General features: G+C 47.8%; 4 protein-coding genes across 6 annotated transcripts; 2 read left to right on the top strand and 2 right to left on the bottom strand.

The window, feature by feature from the left end:
* The first annotated feature begins 105 nt into the window (after positions 1–105).
* marchf2 (membrane-associated ring finger (C3HC4) 2) lies at positions 106–4,434 on the top strand. 2 transcript variants are annotated; one of them, XM_003974017.3, is made up of 5 exons: positions 106–497; positions 2,077–2,361; positions 2,518–2,713; positions 2,980–3,189; positions 3,280–4,434. In XM_003974017.3, exons 2-5 carry the CDS (start codon positions 2,180–2,182, stop codon positions 3,436–3,438), a joined length of 747 nt encoding a protein of 248 aa, XP_003974066.2. In that variant the 5' UTR covers positions 106–497; positions 2,077–2,179; the 3' UTR covers positions 3,439–4,434. The 2 variants fall into 2 exon arrangements, with proteins under 2 accessions (XP_003974066.2, XP_011613007.2); XM_011614705.2 differs by having other exon boundaries at positions 106–501.
* Positions 4,435–4,949: 515 nt separating this feature from the next.
* LOC101074373 (ras-related protein Rab-11B) lies at positions 4,950–8,110 on the bottom strand. Of its 2 annotated transcripts, none has more exons than XM_011614706.2 (5): positions 8,014–8,110; positions 6,086–6,281; positions 5,815–6,008; positions 5,647–5,727; positions 4,950–5,559 (listed from the first exon to the last, which is right to left on the bottom strand). In XM_011614706.2, exons 1-5 carry the CDS (start codon positions 8,093–8,095, stop codon positions 5,420–5,422), a joined length of 693 nt encoding a protein of 230 aa, XP_011613008.1. In that variant the 5' UTR covers positions 8,096–8,110; the 3' UTR covers positions 4,950–5,419. The 2 variants fall into 2 exon arrangements, with proteins under 2 accessions (XP_011613008.1, XP_003974067.1); XM_003974018.3 differs by lacking the exon at positions 8,014–8,110 and adding an exon at positions 7,160–7,317.
* Positions 8,111–8,173: 63 nt separating this feature from the next.
* Positions 8,174–12,812, top strand: LOC101071159 (signal-transducing adaptor protein 1-like). Its single transcript, XM_003974087.3, has 13 exons — positions 8,174–8,389; positions 9,519–9,590; positions 9,698–9,817; positions 9,914–9,970; positions 10,054–10,196; positions 10,290–10,421; positions 10,570–10,639; positions 10,962–11,064; positions 11,135–11,224; positions 11,870–11,944; positions 12,060–12,110; positions 12,203–12,364; positions 12,437–12,812. The coding sequence occupies exons 1-13, from the start codon at positions 8,300–8,302 to the stop codon at positions 12,499–12,501; spliced, it is 1,230 nt and encodes a 409-aa protein (XP_003974136.2). The 5' UTR covers positions 8,174–8,299; the 3' UTR covers positions 12,502–12,812.
* A 1-nt stretch (position 12,813) lies between these two features.
* fsd1 (fibronectin type III and SPRY domain containing 1) lies at positions 12,814–20,045 on the bottom strand. The gene is made up of 13 exons (XM_003974019.3): positions 19,862–20,045; positions 19,168–19,263; positions 18,958–19,089; positions 17,862–17,963; positions 17,595–17,617; positions 17,052–17,173; positions 16,471–16,680; positions 16,300–16,398; positions 16,088–16,235; positions 15,929–16,011; positions 15,366–15,617; positions 14,209–14,297; positions 12,814–14,073 (listed from the first exon to the last, which is right to left on the bottom strand). Exons 1-13 carry the CDS (start codon positions 19,874–19,876, stop codon positions 13,966–13,968), a joined length of 1,479 nt encoding a protein of 492 aa, XP_003974068.1. The 5' UTR covers positions 19,877–20,045; the 3' UTR covers positions 12,814–13,965.
* Positions 20,046–22,006: the final 1,961 nt, after the last annotated feature.

Genomic DNA, 22,006 nt, shown 5'->3' with positions numbered 1-22,006 from the left:
TTTTCTGTGCTCCCACCTCGTTTTGCGTCTCAGGAGTCGCTCTGACCACCAGAATCGTGTGAAGTTCATCTTTTTCTATCACTATGTGCTCTTCTAAGCACAACTAGACCGTTTCCGCAGCATTTATTCGCTTCCTTTGTTCCTTTGATCGCGTCTGCGGCGCGGATGTGATGTTGCCGCCCCTCCCTCTCAAGCTGCTGTCATTCCCAGGCTTATTTAAAGCCACCCGGGCGGTGCTTCTGGCCCCCGGGGTTGTCGTGTCCACCGCAGCAGAGAGCAGACACCCGGTGATGATCCTCTGGAGAACCTTTAAAGCGGAGGTCTGGTCTGTTGGGTCTTATCAGCTGCTCGCTATCAGCCGCTAGCTAGCGCCACTTTCGCTTCCAAACGCCTCCGTTACGCACAGACCGACGACAGAAAATGAAAGCCGGGGGAAAAGGCCGAGACTTCACGGTGACCCGGACCCAGAAGTACCAGTGAGAAGGAGAGGACGCGGAGTGAGTGCGTGTTTTCATGTGTTCTGCAGGGCTAGCAGCTAGCTGGAGGAGCCAGCCGATGGGGAATGTGTCCGATACACAAGTCCTTTCTCGGGACTATGGCGAGCCTGTGTGGGGGTGGGGGTCACGGTTGTGGGGGGCTGCTTGTCTGGGTCACGGCTGGTACCGGTTCACTTCATCGGCAGCTCCAGGAGGGAACGCACGGTGCAAGGGTCGCCTCTTCTGCTGCCCATTGAAGTGTCTCCCATCGTAGTTTCAAGTGTCTTTCTCCCCCCCCCCCGGAGAGGTGCGAGGTTGGTACCGATGCAAACGGGACTTTTGGTGGTGGGGTGTGAGTTGATGTGGTGCCACAGGTTTACGGTCTGTTTACGCGGCTTTTGAGGTCGTTCTTGGTTTGAAAGTGTCACCCTACATCGTTAAAAACATGCCAATGTGCCTTATTTAATGTAAGGAATGGGGGGGGGGGGGTTACAAAGGTCATGCACTTGTGTATTTGACAGTTTAAAGGATGAAGAAGTTTCCTATTGAGGATGAAAGGTGTGAATGCTGAAAGGAAGCTCACGAGAATGAAAGGTCATGATTATTAAGTGTTCCATTTCATGGCAGAAGAAAGGCCATTGTGCTGCTTGTGGTCCCAGTTTTGCTTCCTGTCGGCTCTTCCAGGGATTTCCAATAAATTCTCGAGCATCAGTCAAGTTCTGAACACATTCCAGGACGGCCCGACCGAGTGTGTCTCATCATCCAAACCTTTAAAAGAGCCCTACATGTTGTCTTCATTTTGGGGGCTATCCTTTGTTTTTCTGGGTCAGGGATTGTGCGTCTTAAACACCCCCCAGTGTTGTTCCAGTGTTGCGTAAGTACGCTGTAATGCCGCCACACAAACATGTTCAGGTGCCACTTACGTCCCAATTCATCACAAAGTTCAAAACCAAGCAGGCGTCGATTCATTTCCATAACAATTCCTCCCCATTTAAGTTCATGTTAGCTAATATTAACCTTAAATGTACAAATATTTCCATTCAATAAAGGGCTAAATGAAGATAAACTGATGTGCTGATGGCCCGTTTCCTTTATACATTATATTTGTGCCTCTTTTTCTGTGTCAGACAGACTTTGCATTTTATAGACTTGATTATTTTTAGAAAATTTATAACCAATCGTGTGAGGAAAAAAGCCTTAAACTATCACTGGAGTTTGTTCGCCCCCCGCCACACCTGGTAAAGGCCACATCCCAACAAGAGCCCAGCTTGTGAGTGACATGTTGCCTCCTTCCTTATGGGATGTACCTTTTGGGTTTTTTAAATGTCCATTACAGGCGGCGTGTGCAAGAATGACTGGAGCTGCAGCGCATGCGTCCGTCTTCTCTTATCTGAGGCGAAGGGTTATCAGAGAGGAGGCAGCTGTTTATCACTCTGCTGCGCCTCCAGCACGCTGATGTCTTTTTTTATGTCTACCAGCTGCTCGGAGCTACTGGCCCAGCGCCAGGCTGCCTTCCTGGAAACACAAACCAGGAAACCCAGAGACGTCTTGTGACGAGATAAAACGCAGAGTCATTTAATGTAAATGTCTTGTTTTCTAGAAACTTGAGGTTCCTCCACCTGCGCAGAGCCGAGCTATCTCGCCGCCGTACTCGTCCTCGACCTCCGACCTTTCCCGCTCCGAACCCTCTCCCCTCCGCAGCCATGACTACGAGGGGCTGTTGCCACCTGCCCGGCTCCCTGTGTGACTGCGCCGGCAGCACCGGCCTGTGGAAGAATGTGGAGGAGGGCGGCGGCGACGGGTGCCAGCCGCTGTACGTCACCCAGGTCACGGCGTTGGACGGACACCTGCTGTCCTCGGTGCTCAAACCCGCGGGCGCGCAGAGGTGAGGCCTCCTTTAGAACATGGAAGATGTGTTTAACAGTGTTTAATGTTGTATTCAAATGTGTCGACCATGAGCACAATAGCAGCACTCACGTCCAAACCTCATCTGGTTCTTTTCTTTTCTCTCTACGTGCGTCGCCCCCCCCCCCACCCTCAGCGACGGCCCCATCTGCCGCATTTGCCACGAAGGAGGCATCAGCGAGGGGCTGCTGTCCCCGTGCTACTGCACAGGCACGCTGGGCACGGTGCACAAGAGCTGCCTGGAGAAGTGGCTGTCGTCCTCCAACACCAGCTACTGCGAGCTCTGCCACACGGAGTTCAGCATCGAGCGGCGGCCGCGGCCGCTCACAGAGGTAACGGAGGTCGTCCCGCTTCGGTGCAGGAGTGAGACGCGGTCCCGATGGCGGTCAGTGGCGCTCGAACGTTTGAATCGGCTGAACGGTCACCAAAGGGTGTCTCTCAAAGGTCCTTCAGAGTTTAAGGCTTCTCAAACGTTCCGGCGTCACAGTGGAGGCTGTTCGTCTGAGTCTGCGCTGTTCTCGCGTGCTCGCCACCTCCTGGCAGCCTGACTCATCACATTTACCCCCCCCCTCCCTTCATCCTGCTTTTGATTCCTCAGTGGCTGCAGGAGCCCGGCACCCTTAACGAGAAGAGGACGCTGTTCTGCGACATGGTGTGCTTCCTGTTCATCACGCCGCTAGCAGCCATTTCGGGCTGGTTGTGTCTGAAGGGCGCCCAGGACCATCTCCAGCTGGGGAGCTGGCTGCAGGCCGTGGGGCTCATCACCCTCACCATCGCGCTCTTCACCATCTACGTCCTGTGGACTCTGGTAAATGTCACTTCCTACGGATCCACCACTGCGAGCCCGTAGAGCAGCAACCTAACGACCCCCCCCCCCCCCCCCCTCCGTCCTGTGCAGGTGTCCTTCCGCTACCACTGCCAGCTGTATTCCGAGTGGAGGAGAACGAACCAGAAAGTGCGTCTGCTCGTTCCCGAAACGAGGGAGTCCAGCTCTTCCCAGCACTCTCTGCTGTCTACCAAACTGATGAAGAAGTCGGCCAGCGAGAGTATAGTATGAGGACGAGTGGGGCAGCGTCGAGGCGCCGGGGCGGGGGCTGACCCCTCACGGCCTTTAGAGCAGCACTTGCTTTGTTCGTTGCTCTTTTCCTTATTTTTAACCAGGACTTGCTTGACTTCTTAAGCGCAGTCGTGGGCCCAGGAAAGAGGCCTGAATGGCGAGAACCGTCTCCTCATAGACAAGTTGATGCCTGTAGGTAGGAGCAGGACCCCAAACAGCTGACGGGTCCTCGCTGGCTGCGGACAGACACCACTCATTGTTCTAAAAAGGGTTGTAAAGGACTGTTATTATGGTTTTGCAAGGCACCGCTGATGGCTCTCTGGTGTCTCATAGCTCTGGTCGGACAAACGTCCCGTAGGGGGACGTTTCCACACGCTGCGGAGAGGCCGATGCCGCCCGGCACCCAGAATCGAAACACTCCGGACCTTCTTTGCGCGTCTGAAATGAGGTTTTAGCGAAGACGCCTCCTCCCACTGTGGTACAGACACGAGCACCAGCAATTCTGATGTCACTCGCTTCCTTATCGTCCTATTTTGTGACATCACTGAAGCAGAGTGTCGACCCTCCTCGTCGTCACTGTTTGGCGGGAAGAGCAACAGCTGCTCCGCGGCTTTGTGTCGCCCCAGCAGTGTTTTTGTTTTCTCCCAGAACATTTCCATCCTGTGGGGGGGGGGGCTTATCGGCTTACGAGACATTTGATCGTCCACTGTTTGTCCTGTAAAGGCTTTAGGCCGGGCGTCAGATCTGTGAGCTGCAGTTATTTAAAAGGTTAAGACGTGGGATGTGACCAGCACTGTGGTCGTTTCTGACCGGACGTTGCCGAGACGACCAGGAGCCACACGACCAGGAGCCGCGCCTCTCCCAAGACTCTGTTGTTGTTTTTGTTGTGTAGCTTCAGCACTTAAAGGGATTTTAAATCATTGCTTTGATTGTATGCAAATAAACATGTTGTGTTATTTATGCTGTGCGATTTAATACATAACTTTTTTCAGGTCATTTGTACAACCTTGCTGAGATTTTTCTAGATTATATTTTTGAGTAGGAGCTGCTGAGGTCGGCCGTGAAATGTGTTTTTGCAGATAAAAAACGGGATAAACGGCGGCTGGCTCCCCCTGATCCGACTGTTGATCCTCTCAGTCCAGTGTCACCGATGCTATTATGGCGTACAGCTGCAGTTTATTAATCCTGATGTGGAAAAACAACTGCTGGTGTCAATTTTTGCTGCTCCATCTTTAGAGCATCATTTAGAATATAAGCAGCTTAGCTGGGTAAACACCAGTGCAGAATATCCTGCACAGCCCTGGTTGGGCAGACTGACGCATAGCTTCCAAAAAAACTCACGTGGGCAAAATTAGGTATTAATTTATAAGATGGCTCATTCAGAAAGGCCAAATATGGCCCCTTGTTCTGGTAACTTCATCAAAATGTCGCAAAATGAGTCAGATTCCTTAATAAAACAAGACAAAGATCTTAAAAAAGATGTTCATCAGGAATGCGTACACGTTTATTTTGTCAAGACTTTTATTGTAAATGTATAGTTATTAAACAGAATGTAAAACGATGACAACTTAAGCCAAATATTCTTGAATAAATACAAAATTGTTTTGGCATGAATGAGTGAAGAACCGCGCTATCACACTGTAATACTGCTTCACCAGATTAGAATTAAGTTGTCGGTAGTTTATTTACACAGCACCATCTAGTGGTAGCCATTTAAACCTCACCTGAACCGGTTGGGTCCAGACACGCGTAAGGAGCACAGCGGACAGCTGCCACGCTTCACATTAACTTTCTGAAAAGGCTTCCTGAAGTTTGCTCTCAGAGAATAGCGAGTTCAAAGGTAATGTACAAAACACACAAAGGCAAAAAAAACAACCTAAAAAAACTGAAGGATGGAGTGAAGTTGGCCACGAGCAGAACCGAAAATAAAGAAAAGTGCACTGGTCGATGTGAAAACATGGAGGATGAAAGCAGCCGGGCGTCACTGGCAGCACTGTAGTTTGTTGCCTTTTTGCCCATCGGTGGTTGGGGGGACACTGATGTCCACCACATTGTTGCCTGGAGACTCGTCGTGAGCGGATCTGTCCGCTATCTGCTTCTGTGACACGATGCGGTAGATTTCTGTGGAGGCAAATCCAGACGTGCACATCAGAATGTTTGTGTTTGAGTGTGTGTGCAGCCGAGATGTTGTGACGGGTTCTGTCAGACCTGTGAGGATGTTCTTGAAGGCTTCTTCTACATTTGTGGAGTCCAAAGCAGACGTCTCAATAAAGGAGAGAGTGTTCTTTTCTAATAAAGGAGGACAGGATGTGTTTTAAGCATATTCTGATGGTTAAAATCAATCGGGTGCTGAGTTTGCTGTACAACTTGACTCACCTGCGAAGACCCGAGCCTCGTCGGTGGGCACCGCCCTGAGGTGACGCAGGTCGCTCTTGTTTCCCACCAGCATGATGACGATGTTGTTGTCAGCGTGGTCCCTCAGCTCTTTCAGCCAGCGCTCCACGTTCTCGTAGGTCAGGTGCTTGGCGATGTCGTACACCAGCAGGGCCCCGACGGCGCCGCGGTAATACCTGGAGGAAGGACAGAGGGGACCAATACAGCGACCGCCTTCTTTCAATGAGGGCGCGTGGGGGGAGAAGCTGCTCACGCGGAGGTGATGGCTCGGTAGCGTTCCTGTCCAGCCGTGTCCCAGATTTGTGCTTTTATCGTCTTGCCGTCGACCTGGATGCTGCGGGTGGCGAACTCCACCCCGATGGTGCTCTTGCTCTCCAGGTTGAACTCATTTCTCGTGAAGCGGGACAGCAGGTTACTCTTCCCGACTCCAGAGTCTCCGATCAGTACAACTGTCAGAAAAATAAACACAGAAATTAGTTAATTTTTAACAGTCTGTTGCCATTAAAGTTAGTGTTGCCCTGCTGGGATACAACCAGTTGACATTTCCTCAGTGTCCTTGTCAGTTACCAGTATCTCCTGCCACCAACAATAGACTGGGAACCAGTTTTCTTCGGCACTGGATTAACTGGACATCGATAATAGTGCCTTTTTATTTATTGACAGCGTTATCTTGTCACCTCGGCATCAGCTAATTACTGCTTCACTTCCTACCTAATATTAGTCAGTTATCTCCCATCATGTGATTGAAGCCGAGGCGCAGACTTTAGCCATGACGTCAACCATAACCCAATAATCTATAATATAGATTCTATATGGAACCATTCCAAAACACGCTGTGTGAAGGCTATCAATATTTAACATGTGATGCCAATGACGTAAAGCCACAAATAATGGTAGATTTCGTTAATATTATCACCAGATTGGGGCTCCGTTTACATTATGAACAGCGTGTTCACAGATGAGGACAGCTTATCTCCGATGACAGCTATGCAAAACTATATTTTTGCAACTCAACTTCACCGCATCTACTAGCCTAAATGGCTAATACGCCCCGCTCTCTGAGAGGCGAAGCGGTGCTTTCAGTCAATCTCCGGCAGCAAGAGACAACCCATTCGAAAACGCCGATTCACACCAAATCCCCGACAACGTATGGATCGATACAATTAGACGTCAGACAACACATCAGCAGAGCTTCGAGCCCAATCCCCGTTAGCTGCCACCACCAGCTGATATCAAACTGCTGCTAACATGCTAACCCTCGCTTAGCCATCTTCTCCGCTGACCTTAGCAGTTAACAAGCCATCTACGTGGTTTCTCTTCTGCTCACCTTTGAATAAAAAGTCATATTCGTCGTCGCGGTTGCCCATTGTTTAAAATAACCCTACAGAGATTTGCAGCGATGATAAATTACTTTTCCTGTCCTGACCGTGGTGCTGCTGCGCCAAGATACCAACGCGCATGCGCACACCACGCTGTGGGCGGGGACCTGCGTCATTGGGCACGTCACTCAAATAATGACTGGGGAGTTTCAGATGATTCAATCAGGTTGATCAAGGATTCAATCAAGATCATGATGTTTCAATCCATCAAGTTGAGAGTCCGGATCAGTCTTTTATTCAATTATTGGTCAGTGAGCAATGGAAAAAATCTCGGGCACTCATGTCCCAAATAATAAAGGAAAAAACGAAGTAAAAGGTTGCTCACATATTGTAGTTATATAAAGATGGAACAACTTAACAATGGCGTTGAACTGCGGTTTCATAGTAGTTCCTCCTATGTGCCAGAAGAGGAAGTAAAACTCATCTTCCTCTTTTATTTGTTTGTTGAATCTGAATTCAAAGACTAATATCGGGTCTGTGCGACATCTGAAGAAAAGATCGTTTTTTAAATCCTGTTATTTTATATATTTAAAAAAAGATTATAATTTCGAAATCTTCTAAAATGCTTCCACCTTTCACAGACATATAGTTCGTACACGTTTCGGACTCGAATCTGGGAATTCTGATTGTAAAATGCAGCAAAACGCGGCTAGTTTTGAGAGCCACGATGGAGCTGCAGTGATAATGATCACCATTTCCCTTTCAATAAATCACAACGGTGACGTCATCGGTATCGATGGACCGCTCATCAAAATGATGACACTTAATCCGAGACAATTAATCAATACGGAAGAGAACTGACTCAGTGAAAACTCCCGAAGTTGATTTGTAGTTGCTTGGAAACCGGTTTTTACCACCAAACGTGAAAGACAGGTGATTCCCATGCTGGAGCTCTTATGTCACCGCTGGTCCACCTGATCTCACCTGTGGACATTACCCAAGACACGCCCACTGGCCCGCTTTAACCAATCAGCAGCGAGGAGGCTTGCAGCGTTTTTATGCGCGGTCTGATATGTCTGATATGCTACTTGTCGACTTTGGGACACCTTTAATCATCAGAGAGGAGGTTTGTGACTCTGCTGCTGCTGATGATGGCGACCAGGACGGCGCGACAGAGGAGCCAGCTGCCTCACTGTTATTACGAAGGCTTTTTGGAGAAGAGGTCGTTCAAAGATAAGGTACTCTCGCAGTCTTTAGCACAGATTTTTTTTTCTCTCAAAACATCAGGAAATGTGTCGGCAAACACATTTCAGCACATCTCAATACGAGTGGCTGGGTGACGGGACCGATACTTGGTTGTAAATAATCCAGTGCTGCAGTAGCCGAAGAGGAAATCACAAGGGTGACTCCTGCAGCTCTTATAGGTTAAAGGTCAATAAGTAATCAAACATTCTTACATGTGCTGGTTGGCTTTTATTAATTATTATTTTATAACTGATACTTGTTGCTAATTGTTGAGCTGTGTGAGCAGCTCCTGTGCGTGAGAGGCAGATGAACTGGTTTTCTTGATCTGATTTTGATCAAATGAATCAGGGGTGCACAGCGAGACTGGCCTGCAGGATGTGCAGGCGCCCAGCCTGGATGAGTGGATCACTTCACTCTTCCTCTTTCGTTGTCAATGATTGATGGAGGGAAAAAAATGAGGAATAGAAGGAGCGACTGTTTTTGCTCGGCGCGGGGCGGCGCGGGGCCCGCTCCCATCAGAATGCGTGGACTTTGAGATTTGCAGGCACTGCCGCATCTCCGCGACTGGTCTGGCTGCTTCTCTTCTGGGTTAGATGAGAGGAAGGATTAGCAGTCGGAAAATAAACATAAAAACTGGCACATCCGGCTCTGAGGGGCGGAAGCCTACGTCCCAACAATCAGGTGTCGAACATTTTACATTTAGAGTTGAGTGACAAATTGTGGACCAGACTTTCAAAGGCCTGAGCTCAAACAGCCCTGACACATGCAGGCCAGCTGATCTTTACTGGTAATATTAGTCAGCGTTTCCATGACGTCACCTGCTCTACCTGACAAGGATGTATTTTTATCTGATCTTTCTATTTGTTTTCTTTAAGTATGCTGCGCATTACTGTTTGAAGACCTCTAAAAATAGTTTAGTGTAATAAAGGACTAGATATTGAGAAATATATGGAAGAAAATTAATAAATGTCACTAAATTATTTATGTTGAATTGTTATAACAGGATTGAAGTGGAACATCATGATCCAGTAGCAGTATTTCATACACGTGTTTTTTGTTCTTTTCTCTGTGTGTGTGTGTGTGTGTGTGTGTGTGTGTGTGTGTGTGCGCGCGCGCGTGTAGACGTCTCGAAAACTGTGGGCGTGTTTGTGTGGAAAAACACTTTTCTTCTTCAATGACAAGAAAGACACCAACGTAAGAGATGAGCCTTCAATTCCAATTCTTCCTGATGCTGTAAACGTTTGCAAAGGATCTTACCTTACTGTGTGTGTGTGTGTGTGCGCGTGTGTGTGGGTGATCAGTACATAGAGGCTCTGGATCTGGGAGGACTGATCTCGGTAACGGACGACAGCAGTCCTGATCGGAATTTGGACGCAGCCCGACTGAACCTCCAGATGAAGGATGGAAACATCAAACTCACTGTGAGGACGTGACACCGGGACCACACTGGACCACACTGGATTACTCCCTCCAAAACCTCCTCCTTCCTTCTAACGGCCCCCCTTTCGTGTCTGCAGGTCCCGAGTGCGGAGGCCCGCGAGCTGTGGAAGGGTTTCATCCACTCCATCACTGAGGTCTGAACACAACTTAAGTACGAATAATAAAATGAACAAAAGCGCACGAGTATAACAGGACGTGCCCCCCCCCCATCCTGCAGCTGTCCGTACCGTCCTCCGTCAACCTGCTCCCAGGTCAGATCCAGACTCTGAAAGAGGCTATTGAGCAGGAAAAAGTGAGGATGCAATCACTTCCTGCGCCCAGCTCCGACCCGTACGTCAGCCCCCGGACCCACCTGCCCATGTGAGTATCGCGGCTTTGACGCTCAACCCAGCACAAAAACGCATTTTAGCTTTGAATATCTCTCTAAATGGGTTCTGGGTGATGTGGCTCCAGGTGTTACCACAATGTTTCCCGTCTGGAAGCGATGATCCTGCTCGAGAGGGAGTCCAAGAGAGGCAACCTGCTGCTGAGGCCGGGCACCAATGGAAACACCTTCGCTGTCACCACCAGACAGGACATGGACGGGTACGCTAGCACGCTTAGCCGACAAGCTGAAGTAGGACCTTTACCTTCAGAACCAGAGTAGATAAATGAAGCTTGATAAAGGCATCCGACGTGTGTTTCTGACTTGCTTCTCATCGACTCGTTTGTGTTTTTCTTCTGTTCCCCTCAGCTCCATTTTCAAGCATTACCGCGTGACCCGCGAGCACGACGGGAGCTTCGTCATCGATGTGGAAAATCCCGTGAGTGGAAAATACAACATGGCTTCAAGTACTGCCAGATGTTTTTATCTGACTGAAACTGTACCGGTTCAAGTCTTGAGCGATGGTTCGGGTTAGCCAGCTTGTATAGTTCTATGTTGTGGAGTCCCACAGGGTTCCACTTCAGGCCCTCTCTTATTTAATATCTGCATAATCTCCATTGACGTTAAGAATCAGTCATGTTGCACATGCTGACGGATCATTTCTCCTGGACTCAACCAGGTCATGACGGAGCAACCTGTGTGTGGTGATGAGGTCAAGGTCTAAAATAGAAAGGTTTCTCTGTCCGATCTTTTCTGCGCAGATCCCCTGTGCCACACTACATGACGTCGTCACTTTTTTAGTAGAGAAAACAGAAGGTGTCCTGATCCCCCTCATCCTCGAAGAGGCGTACGAGAAGAGCATCTGTATGTCTGGAACAGCTTTGCTCTGTTATGGGATCGATGCTCCCCTTTAATAAGTTCTCTCCTCCTTCAGCTTTTGTTTGGTCGGATAATGAAAATGGAGAGAAGAGCGTTCAGCAGGCGCCCGTCAACCCTGTCCCGCCAACCGTGCCCCCCAAACCAGGTACTGCCTCCAGTGTGCTGCCGCCGTTCGCTGTCAAACCTGTTTGCTCTGGTCCTGTGACGCGCGCAGGTATTTGGGACGTCCACGTTCTCTGCTGCAGAGTTTCACCTTGGGCCCTTTGGCGAATCAGACAGATGACTGAAGCGTCCCTGTAATTAGATGTACTTTGATTTACCCCCTGGCAGGAGGTTGTTCTGGTTTAACAAAGGAGCTCACAGAAACAGAGCTCAACATGAGCTCAAGCATTTCAGCGGCTCTCAGCTGGCTGAAGAACTGATAACTAATATTACCCCCCCCCCCAAAAAAAAGGTTAATAGGTTTATAAACCTAGATTCCTGTCAACAGGTACGCAGCAGTTATGATTCCCCAAAGCCTTGTGCAAACAGGGAGGTTGACTTTGGCGGCGCCGATGCGTGGCGAGTCCCCTCCATCACGAAGAGCCTCGTGACTGATGGTTGTTGGAGCCACAGGCCCTGTGAGGGATTTAGAACCCCCTGCTGCAATATTACCATTTGAACGTGTTCTTAACGGGCGATCGGTATTGATTTGGGTTTGTGATCCGCTCCTGGCTGGTTCTGAGCTCGTGAGCGAGATGTGACAGCTGTAGTCACAACCTTCACGACAATAATCGGTTTGTTTTCTCAGTCCCTTTAAGGCTGCCAGCTCCTGAGGCGGCGCCGGTATCGCCCGAGGACGAGCCCATATACCTGAACGACACCTGTGAGTACAACTCTGCCGTCAGTCACTCAACTCAGCTGCTCAAATCTTCCAGATAAACAGGTGCGACTTCATTCCCCCCCGCTGCTGTTTCTAATGAAGCTCTATGTTCAAACAGTGACAGAGTTTGAAGACAAGACGGAGGACGTTTCTGCCTCTCTGCAGCCACGTAAGTCCCCCCGTCTCAGTCTCTGGGCGTCCCTGCTTGGCTGGAACGCTGGAACGTCTCCGCTGACGTTCCCTCTGCGCTGATCTCCACAGTCACAGAGAAAAACACCTCTAGGAAAGCCTTGATGCCTCCCACTCCCGCTCCTCGTAAACTGTCCAGCGCATCATCAGTCGACTCGCCATCTTCCTCTTCCCCAGCGTCCACAAGCGACACGAACGTGAGGACGAGGGTCAACTCGGACACTTTTGGAAGGAGTGAGTGGATCTCCTAAGAAAACATCTAGTTACACTGAAATCATATCCAGACTTACGTGTGATGTTTCCTAGTTCCCTTGGCGACAATATCGGAGCTGAAACTTAAGCTGGAGAAAAAGGCGCAGTGTCAAGACTGACCCCAGCCTGGGGGGGGGCTGAGCCAGAGAGCACCAAACCTCCGGAGATGATGGACTCTCGTTGTTAAACTGATGAAAAAACGTCTGTTTTTGCACATTTAAAACTGTTTCATTTACAAGTAAATTGTGTTTCTATATGTTTTTGTTAATGTGCCTCAGCCATGACGTTGCATTGATGTCCCTATGCCTCCTGTATTATTGTATATATATATATTTTTTTTACATTTTCTCTGTGAAATTAGGTATGCACGCAGAAAACATTACTGTACATTTTCTATAAAATCTGCTTTGGATTTAAAGAACCAAAAAAAGTGTTCTCACTCCTTTATTACCTCGATGATGATACATTATAGTGGAAAACTTAAAGTATTTACAATAAACTATATGTCAATGAGTGAAATAAAACATTCTTGATGCTTCTTTAAAGCATTGCAGGCTACAGTAAATCAAAAAAAGGAGCAACAAGACTGTCAACGTGTGTCAGACTGTTAAACAAGGACAAAGGGTTTCACATTATTTTGGCTTTTTCCCAGATCCTAAGCTAAGCTAACTCGTTAGCGGAGGCTAATCACTGCCTGTTGCATTTGGACTAGGAAACGTTCCAATTTATAAATCTGATTATTCTTCAGGATTCTACACAAACGTAAAGCACGTACAAGCATTAGGGCGCAGTCAGGTGATCAAAACCTGGACGATCACCAGCGATCACATCTGATCCTTCAGCTGTCGGAGGAAACTGCAGCCGTTCCATGTAAATCACATTAGTGCAGAGAACATGGACTGTGGGAGTAATAACAAGGAGGAAACACTGTTAAATCTGCATGCCTCGGCAAGAATTACATTACCTATAGAATATGTGATGTTTGGTTTTTCTGATCTAGCAGTTGCTGGCAAAGAGACTAAGAAATCCTGAATGGGTGATCAGCTACATTCTAGTCAGTGTTGCTGTCAAGAGCAGAAGCAGATTCTGTACCTATCACTAAAATAGACCCTGGCTTTAGTAACACTGACACATTTAGCAGTTTTAGCTTGAAACAGCGACAGAGTGAAGCATCAGAGATCACCTGACTTGCTTGTGTTTAAAATGAGGAGGAAGGCACGGGGCGAGAGCAGACAGGCAGGCCCTGACCCTGCACCAGCAGCCGGCTGCGCTGACAGTTCTGAAGATGGACAGGAAGAGGAAGGACAGCGGCCAGCGCCAGGTCATCGCTCCAGCAGCGGAGGGTCGGTGTTAAATCAGCGTGTGGTGACAGGACAACTAGTAAGACTACAGCTAGCGTGCACCAAACAATCTGCACATCTTCCCACATCTATGTTATCACCGCGCAACACAGACACTGCTCGGGAACCTGAACGCAACCCTTCCGGGGTGCGGCTTGGACCCCAGGCAGGTCAGAGTTCACGGTCTGCAGCCGCGCCTGCACTCAGACCCGGGAGGCGCCAGGCCGGCTGTGCCGGAGGGGTCTAGGTGAGGCTGGCATTGGAGCTGCTGGTGCTGTTTCTCCTCTGGCTGCTGTGCACCACGCTGGGAACCTGCAGGCCGGTCACCACTGAAAAACTGCCGTTCCACACCTGCGGAGAGCACAATTATCACCCCGAGTCTGCACACAAATCACCAAATTCCCCTCGCGGCTGTTCAGTCGCTTCCATGTGGGCGTGAGCCGCACGCTAGGAGGGAGCTCGAGACAGAACGGCGCTTTTTCTCACCATGAAAGCTGGAATAACCGGCTGCTGGAACTTGGTTTTGAAGGTGTGCATCAGCTGTTTTGTCTTGGCGTTATAGAACGAGAGAACACCTGCAGGAGAGGAGGAGGCACGTGCACGGTCAACGATGCAGGGAGTTGATTTGACCGTTTAAACACACTCGCTTCAAACAGAAGTATCTCTGCATGTTAACACAAAGAGCATGTGTCTCTCTCTCTCATACACACACACACACACACACACACACACACACACAGGTCTACACACTCCCGGTAAACATCTAGGTTTGGTGATGTAAGAAGGTGCGGCCCTGAACTCTTTGACCCTTTCAGGTAAACTAAGCAGTAATCTTTTAGGCAAACAAAAGAACTGCATTTACCAGGTGTGTGTGTTTTATATCTACTATGTTGTAATTTTTCGTCCCCATTATTACAGCGGTTGGAGGGTAGTTGTGAAAGTTTTACTTTGCTTATACAACATCTGGCTCTAAGAGCCAGATGTTGTATGAGCTTAACCCTAAGTTTTAAGCAAAGTAAAACTTAGGGTTAACCTAACCCTAACCCTAATGTCACCGTTTTGGCGTGAGCGCCACCTTCAGGCCACTCTGGACTAGTTGGTGTTTCATCTACATTTGAATGGAAAGAGCAAAAGTATTATGCCCAACAGATAAATGGCTACAAGTAGGATGTCCATAAGCTTTGTAAAAATAATGTCAATTAGACTTTTTTATGGGGCAAAATTTTAAGTACTGTAAACATTTTTTGCAAAATGAAAATCCATCTAAACTACGTTTAAGTAGAGGAGCTTCTCCGCTGAAAGCGCAGGGAGCCTTGTAGATCTTACAGGAAATTTGGAAACACTCCCACTGAAAGGTGTCTGAATCTGCTATTGTTGTGAGGACTATTCAACAGGCCTGTAGGGAATGTGACACTTTGGGAACACTTTATTGTTAGCAAAAGGCTGCATTCAGACGTTTAACCCCAAACCATTACTGTAGTTGTGTATGTTTTTTGGATTATCCCGCTTCACCTTCCTCTATTATACATTATAAACGGTATCAATTAACAATATTCTACAACAGAACTGGATTTAAAACCCATTTTCCAAGCCACAAGAAGCAGTTTCTAGTGTTGTTTGGTACATATTTCTCATGTTCTGACCTTCTTCATAGTTGACGAACACCCCTATACTGTTGGGGATGGGACAGTCCAGCGTGCGCGCCTTGTTGTTGTGCTTGGCTGTGAGGCTCTGCTGCAGCCAGTTGTTCAGGTGGATGCACCAGGAAGCGCCGCTCTTTCCCAGCTGGTCGAATCGCCCGAGGCTCCTCAAGGCCACGCCCACAGCGAAGGCTTTGCTCTCCTTGTCAAACCGCACCTCCCAGTACTGCTGGCCGGCGTCGATCATGGTGTCGGCTGTCGGGACACAATAAATCATGCAGAGCTGCGGCAGCACAAGCCGCCTCGTGCTTGAAATGCTTCCCACCGCTTCAGGATCCCTAAACCGAGAACTGTAATTACATCATTTCAGTGGTGAATTATTCCTTTATAACTATTCGCGTTTGTTTTGAAAGATCCTCAGGGTTGACTGTGGTTAATTAATGGACTGAATGATGAGGGGGGGGGGCGCTTGAAAAGCTGCTCTGTTTCAGAAAACTGTGCATCTATGACCTCAGTGTGATGATGATGATGATGAAGATGTTTGTTGTGTGGGAGTGAACTCTTACCCAGAACCGTGTAGGACTCGGCAGTAAATCTGTCTCTGCCGGGCCGGGCCGTTGGGGCCCTCTTAGGGGACATCAGGGCTGACCTGAAGACACAGGTTGGAAGATTTTCTACTCATTGGGTTGCAGCTTAATCGCTTTGAGCCTCCCGACCACACACACCTGGCTGGCGAGTGCATTGGGGAGTTGGTTCTGTTCTTCTCTTTGCGGATGTCCTGCGGTTTCCCCCCGCTGCCGTCCCACTCCACATTCATGTCCTCCACCTTCAGGTTCTGGTGCGATGACGAGTAGTCCAGTTTGAAGCTGAATGCTGAAAATGAGCCAGACCTTGTGAGACACCCACTCGTCTTTTCAGTCGCGCTAATCATTCTCACCGTGGGTTTCCAGCGTCACCGGCTCGGAGAACTCTCCCGCCACGGCCTTGTTGCACGCCTTCACTCTGAACGTCATGTACCGGGTATCAAAGCGCAGACCTTGGACACAAAACCGGATCATTAACCGAGCGGCGTTGCGCTGCCTCATCCCTCCTCGCGTCCTCCTCCCACCTCTGAGCGTGTGCTCCGTCTCCCGGATCCCCTCCACCACCATCCAGGGGTAGTCCTCTCGGATGCGCGGCGGGCCCTCGTGGTTCGTGCGCCGGTGTTCCAGTATGTAATGGTCTATCTTGCCGTCGGGCTCCGGGAGGGTCCAAACAACGGTGATGGTGTTGTCACACACTTGGCAGTCTGAGATCTGGATCTCAGGGGTGGCAGGAACTGCGAAGGGGAGATCCTTTATTCAATTAAATGAAACATTTAAAAATTGACTTCCCGTATTGCTGTCAGGTTTGACATAAATGGAAGCTTTTTCTTTTAAATTAGCGCGGTTGTACAAGCAGCTCAGTGCACTACAGAAGTTAAAGAGCCTCCTCCTGCGGTTTCATCACTCTGAGCAACTTCCTCTCACATCAACCTTAAATCTTTTTAACAGAAAATACTGGTGAGATTATTGAGTCTAGGTCACAAGTTGTTACAACAGACCAACAAAACAATTGTCACAATTTAGCTGAGTCAACCTTGGAGCAAAAACGTGACATTATCCGATCTTAAATGGGATGTATTGCTTTCAAAATAAAAGTGGAGCAGACCTGGGAGAAATTTAAGGCCCTGCAGCATCGACCTCTCCTGACTGAAATCCACCATCAAGTGACTCATGTTGTCACTGGCTTTAGCCTTCAGGGAGAGGCGAAAAGCTGGGGCCATTGTCACGCTGCGGGCAGAAAGAGATACGCACAAACACACAAACACAAACACACACGGAGTGGAAACAAGTAGAGACCGTTACTCAACCGGGATCTCAGGCAAAACAACAAACACTGTGAGCAGTGTCGTAGGAGAGGCTGCTAGCTAAACTGTTCACTACCACTGGACTCATCACCCTGATTGACATTCATAAAGAAGAGCTAGAGGAGGAGGAGGAGCAGGGGGGGCTGACACAGGACGGTACAGACTCCAGAAGATGGTGGGAAACACAAAGACACATGACTCTCAAGTAGAAAGTTTTCCATTGTGCTTATTGTCTACCAAATAGTTGCTGTGGCTAGATAGTCTGAATGCATGCATGCTAGCATATGAGTTCAGTGGTTACAGGCTAGGAGAGATGGGAAATAATGGATGGCTGTGTACTATACCTATCCTTAATGTCTTTGGCCGCCTGGAGAGAAGAAGCAGAGAAGGGAAAGGAAAAGGAGAGATACGGAGCGAAGAGAAAACTGAGTTGGAGCCCATCATGTTGTCACAACAAAGTCACTGGTGGCTGTGTTAAAATCATGTGACACCACAGAAAGGTTGGATTAAATTACATATGCACGGACAGTGAAGTCCATGATTGGTCTTTGAAATAACAAAAAAAAAACAGCAGAGGGAACAGTGGAGCAGCACGACGCTGGGTGGGTTACCTGAGTGAAACCGTCCGTCTCAGAGGAGCAGAGCGTCTGATTGGCCAGCTCAAGCAGCTCCTCCGAACTCTCCAGGGCTTTGGAACCAGCGCTCAGCTGACTCTGAGCATGAACACGCACACACACACACACACACACACACACACACACACACACACACACACACACACACACACACACACACAGAGTTACATCTGCCAACATGTACACACTCCTCATTAGAGATAATGCAGCCATTGTGTTGCCTGCTAACACCGCGGCGCTAGCGGTATCAGTTGATAGTCATGGCCTGCTCCCCAGGCTGCACAGCTACCAGAGACAGCATTAAAGAGACAACATATGGATCTGGAAAGACTAACATCTATGTCAGTCAACCTGGGTTTTAGGAGGTCTAGAAAATAGTTAGTTGGCTCAACATTTGGCATGAGGTGACAGAAATGTTGCTTTTTAGTAAAGTCTTTGCTGTAATTTCCTCCCTCACTGGTCTCTTCATTGGGTAAACCAGGGTTATATTATTTATCACGCAACTCATCATATTTCATATAGATGAACCACATGTCTGCCTGATTTGAATCAAGTGACTGTTGTGGCAGCGTTACTGATGTCAGACAGCTGATATAGGAAAACACAAATAATCATATCTTGCTTCTGCAAAGACTGATGTAAACTTCTTGCAGCATGCACAGGCTCTGGTGTCATGGGCGATTGGCCAGACTGACAGAAGGGAAAAGATGAAACTCACATACCACTGAGCAGCCAACAGAAAACCGCAGCATGTACTTTACAGGAAACAGAAGCTGTAGCTCACAGTGGTGCAGCAAACGAACAGCTCGCCTCAACTCTAAATCAAAGTGCCCCTACGTCCTGTCCTGTATATATAGTCCAAAGTGCTGGTTCAACTGTGGTGTGACGATGAGGAGGGTATCTTAGCTCCAGGTTTTTATGCAGCAGTGCACACCTTCATGACCACAAGAGCGTCAGACGTTAATGTCTGAAGGATAATTCCATCCCCGCGATATTGACAGAAGTAGTAAGAGGTCGCTAATGAACAAACATCAACGTCAGGAGAAGTAAATGCAGACACAGCAGCAGATACCTGCAGCTCATAGGTGCGACCGGCTCTCTCCTGTTTGATGCGCGTCATCATGTTTTCCTTCATCTCATCCAGGACACTGTAGAGGGAGGTAAACTCAGACTCCAGCTCCTCCTGGACTCTGTTGGCGTTTGCCTGGTGTCACATGACAATACGATTACCTGGGCGTCTGCACTATAACGCACATCTATGTCAAATCCTTTTTCGCCGCACCTCTAAGTTTTCCAGGCTCTGCTTCAGCGCACAGACGAAGTTGGATATCTCCTCATTCTTTAAGGCGAGCGTGTGGGTGATCTTACGCAGAGATTCCTGGAGGAAAACAGAAAACAGTACATATTTGGCTTTACATTCTGACCAGTCCCTGAGATTATGTGACGGACTAGAAGACCAGTGCGTGTTAATCAGTGCGTGCATGGCCATTCGTTGTCCAGACTGGGATGTAACCTCATTGCAGCAGAGGAGGGGGGGAGAGAAAGGACACAGGGCGGAAGGATGCGCATTCATAATTTAATAAGGCTGCTTACAACCATTCAGCAGCCGGCTTGAAAGGGACTGGAAATAGACTGGGTCGATTATCATACGGATCACAGCTTTGATATGTCGTCACTCATTTTGCATCTACACGGGCTATTTCGCCGTGAATGAGCCCGATCTGACCGAGGGATCGCCTGGTGCAGGGGAGATGAGCCAAGGCCGCCAGTCCGGCAATATATATGCTGATACATCGATGGCAAACTGATCACTGACCAGCACAAGACAAAGCTCACATCCAAACAGGCAAATGCCGTCCCAGCAGCGATATCGAAGTTAACTCCCCAATCGCAGCTTGTTCCTCTTTCCTTTGTACACTACGCCCTAAAGCGGCTTCCCCCCATCAGAAACACCTGTTCCCCCGGCTCCCGCTCACCTTCTGGTCTCCCATCTCGCCCCTCAGATGTATCTGCGACGCCCGAGCTGCTAACGCCGCCGGGATTCCACCTCTGGTCCCCGGTTTTTGGGTTTATTGGGACGGCGGAGCTGGTACTGATGCTGCCTGAGTGGAACGCATCTTCGTACGAACACTGAAAACGCCTCTGGCCCGTTTTGCGTAGTGCGCATGCGCAGAGGAATTCTGGGAATTGGTGTTTTGTGACGGGAATGAGTCATGCTGCTTTCAGGGATACTTGAAACCCCCGAAAAACGAATGATCAAGAATCTAGAATCTAAAATGATTTCTAATTATTCTATATTGTAAGTAGATAAATAGATAGAGATTGTCAATGTCAATGCTTATTAATTAAGCTGTTTTTAGTTTTCCAAGTAAGTAAGTTTATTTATTTTTTAAATATTTTGAGACTTTGAAATATTACAGTGATCCCTCGCTATATCGCGGTTCATCTTTCGCGGCTTCGCTGCTTCGCGGATTTTTTTTGCGAGTCGTTCATTGCAGTTCTCAAATATAATCGAAGGTGGCATATCCGTTTATAAAAATCTTCTTGCTCAGAAAAAGAAAGAGCGCCAACAACTACCCATAACAATGTTCTTCTCTCGGAGAAAGACTCCTGCGCCTCCAGTAGAAACAGACGCTCCAGCGGAGCGGAGTCAGGACGCAGAGGCACAGCTGGGACTGGGAAATACGCGACTGACAATGTTTCCAACCTTGTATTACTAGATTAAAATTATTGTTTTAAACAAATTTTGGGCTTTAAAACAGGTTTTGATGTTTGGTTTCATTCTACTGTTCAGTATTGCATTGTAAAATAATTTAAAAAAATAAAGTTGCTACTTCGCGGATTTCACTTTTCGCGTGTTACTTTTGGAACGTAACTCCCGCGATAAACGAGGGATCACTGTACTTAGAATTCACGAAAAACTTTGATAAGAAATACCATGTGTATTACCTGTAATTGTTGATAGATGAATAAACAGGAGAAATGTGAGCATTGTATGTCAAAGAAACAAATATGTAACATTTGAAAATTCCTTTTTCTTAACTGCTTTATTGACAATGGGGTTGTGGGCATGCTGGGGCCAGGGGCCTGTCCCAGCTGCATATTTGGCATGCATATGGGTTTGATATCTTGCTGAAGGGTTTTGGTGGTGCTCTGGGGGAACCTCCCCCTACTACCAGGACACCTTCCATGTTTTGTATGCACTGGGGTTTGAACTGACAACCTTCCAAGTCTCAGTCAGTCCCGTAAAGACTGAGCTGCTGCTGCCCCAAGCTGTATTATTGGCAACTGGATGAAGGAAGACAACATGCTGAATTAGTCAAAATACCAGAGCAGCTATATAACACAAAGGAAACAGCCTTATTTGGCTGCAAACATGTATGCAGTGGTGAAAAACATTATTAAAAAAAAAGAAAATATGAACACTTTATCGACATGTAGACTATTTTTGTTAGTGGTTTTCATTAAAGTAGAAATGGAAACTTGGGCGTTCGCCATGATCTTGTATATTGTACATCCTATATAGTAGATTATCTACAACTAGTTAAGCCCCATTTACACATTTAATTTAGCTGCTGTGTGAATAGGATTACATCACAAACAAGGCCAACTTTCAGTCTGTCTCTGACGATGATGGTTTTAAGGTTGAGGTTTCTGTAAAGACACAGTTTGCTCAGCCGGTACGATAAGATGCTTCCTTTTGAGGACACTTTAATCTTTATGCCTCCATTGCATGAAGCAATTGTGCACTAAATTTCAGTTGCAACCCCTGAATCAGGAAACTAAAACATCAATTTACAAAAGAACAAAACAGAAAAATCAAGAACTGCACACAACTCTTCATCTCTGGAAAATCAGTATGATGCCAGTGTAATCATGTGTTTAAAGATATTTTTAGTTTTATATTTTAAGATGTCATAATAAGAATACAGTTATCGGGAGCAACCTATGATAGGAAAGAAGTTTCAGTTGTATGTCAAATAAAAGTTGTGTCTTCTCACAGGAAACCAAGGATCCAAGTTCTACCATGCTTGTGGGCATCTGTTCAAAATGTGTTTTAGCACCCTTGCACCACATCCCACATGAGTCTCATATGCTGCTCACTGCTTTTATTTAACTAG

Source organism: Takifugu rubripes, chromosome 20 (assembly GCF_901000725.2).
Source record: "Takifugu rubripes chromosome 20, fTakRub1.2, whole genome shotgun sequence".
Lineage (NCBI taxonomy): Eukaryota > Metazoa > Chordata > Actinopteri > Tetraodontiformes > Tetraodontidae > Takifugu > Takifugu rubripes.
Note: the sequence above shows the minus strand (reverse complement) of the source record. Positions and strands in the feature narration are given on the sequence as shown.

Bases quoted from the DNA above. Each gene is read 5' to 3' on its own strand.
- marchf2 (XM_003974017.3), top strand. From the start codon at position 2,180: ATGACTACGAGGGGCTGTTGCCACCTGCCCGGCTCCCTGTGTGACTGC. The intron at 2,362-2,517 runs GTGAGGCCTCCT...CCCCACCCTCAG, and splicing joins AAACCCGCGGGCGCGCAGAG to CGACGGCCCCATCTGCCGCA. The intron at 3,190-3,279 runs GTAAATGTCACT...CGTCCTGTGCAG, and splicing joins TCTACGTCCTGTGGACTCTG to GTGTCCTTCCGCTACCACTG.
- fsd1 (XM_003974019.3), bottom strand. The intron at 17,964-18,957 runs GTATCTGCTGCT...GTTCATGCTCAG, and splicing joins GTCGCACCTATGAGCTGCAG to AGTCAGCTGAGCGCTGGTTC. The intron at 16,236-16,299 runs GTGAGAATGATT...GCTCATTTTCAG, and splicing joins GGTGACGCTGGAAACCCACG to CATTCAGCTTCAAACTGGAC.
- LOC101071159 (XM_003974087.3), top strand. From the start codon at position 8,300: ATGATGGCGACCAGGACGGCGCGACAGAGGAGCCAGCTGCCTCACTGT. The intron at 9,818-9,913 runs GTGAGGACGTGA...TCGTGTCTGCAG, and splicing joins ATGGAAACATCAAACTCACT to GTCCCGAGTGCGGAGGCCCG. The intron at 10,640-10,961 runs GTGAGTGGAAAA...TTTTCTGCGCAG, and splicing joins TCATCGATGTGGAAAATCCC to ATCCCCTGTGCCACACTACA.
- LOC101074373 (XM_011614706.2), bottom strand. From the start codon at position 8,095: ATGGGAATCACCTGTCTTTCACGTTTGGTGGTAAAAACCGGTTTCCAA. The intron at 6,009-6,085 runs GTGAGCAGCTTC...TCCTTCCTCCAG, and splicing joins TACCGAGCCATCACCTCCGC to GTATTACCGCGGCGCCGTCG. The intron at 5,728-5,814 runs GTGAGTCAAGTT...CTCCTTTATTAG, and splicing joins CGAGGCTCGGGTCTTCGCAG to AAAAGAACACTCTCTCCTTT.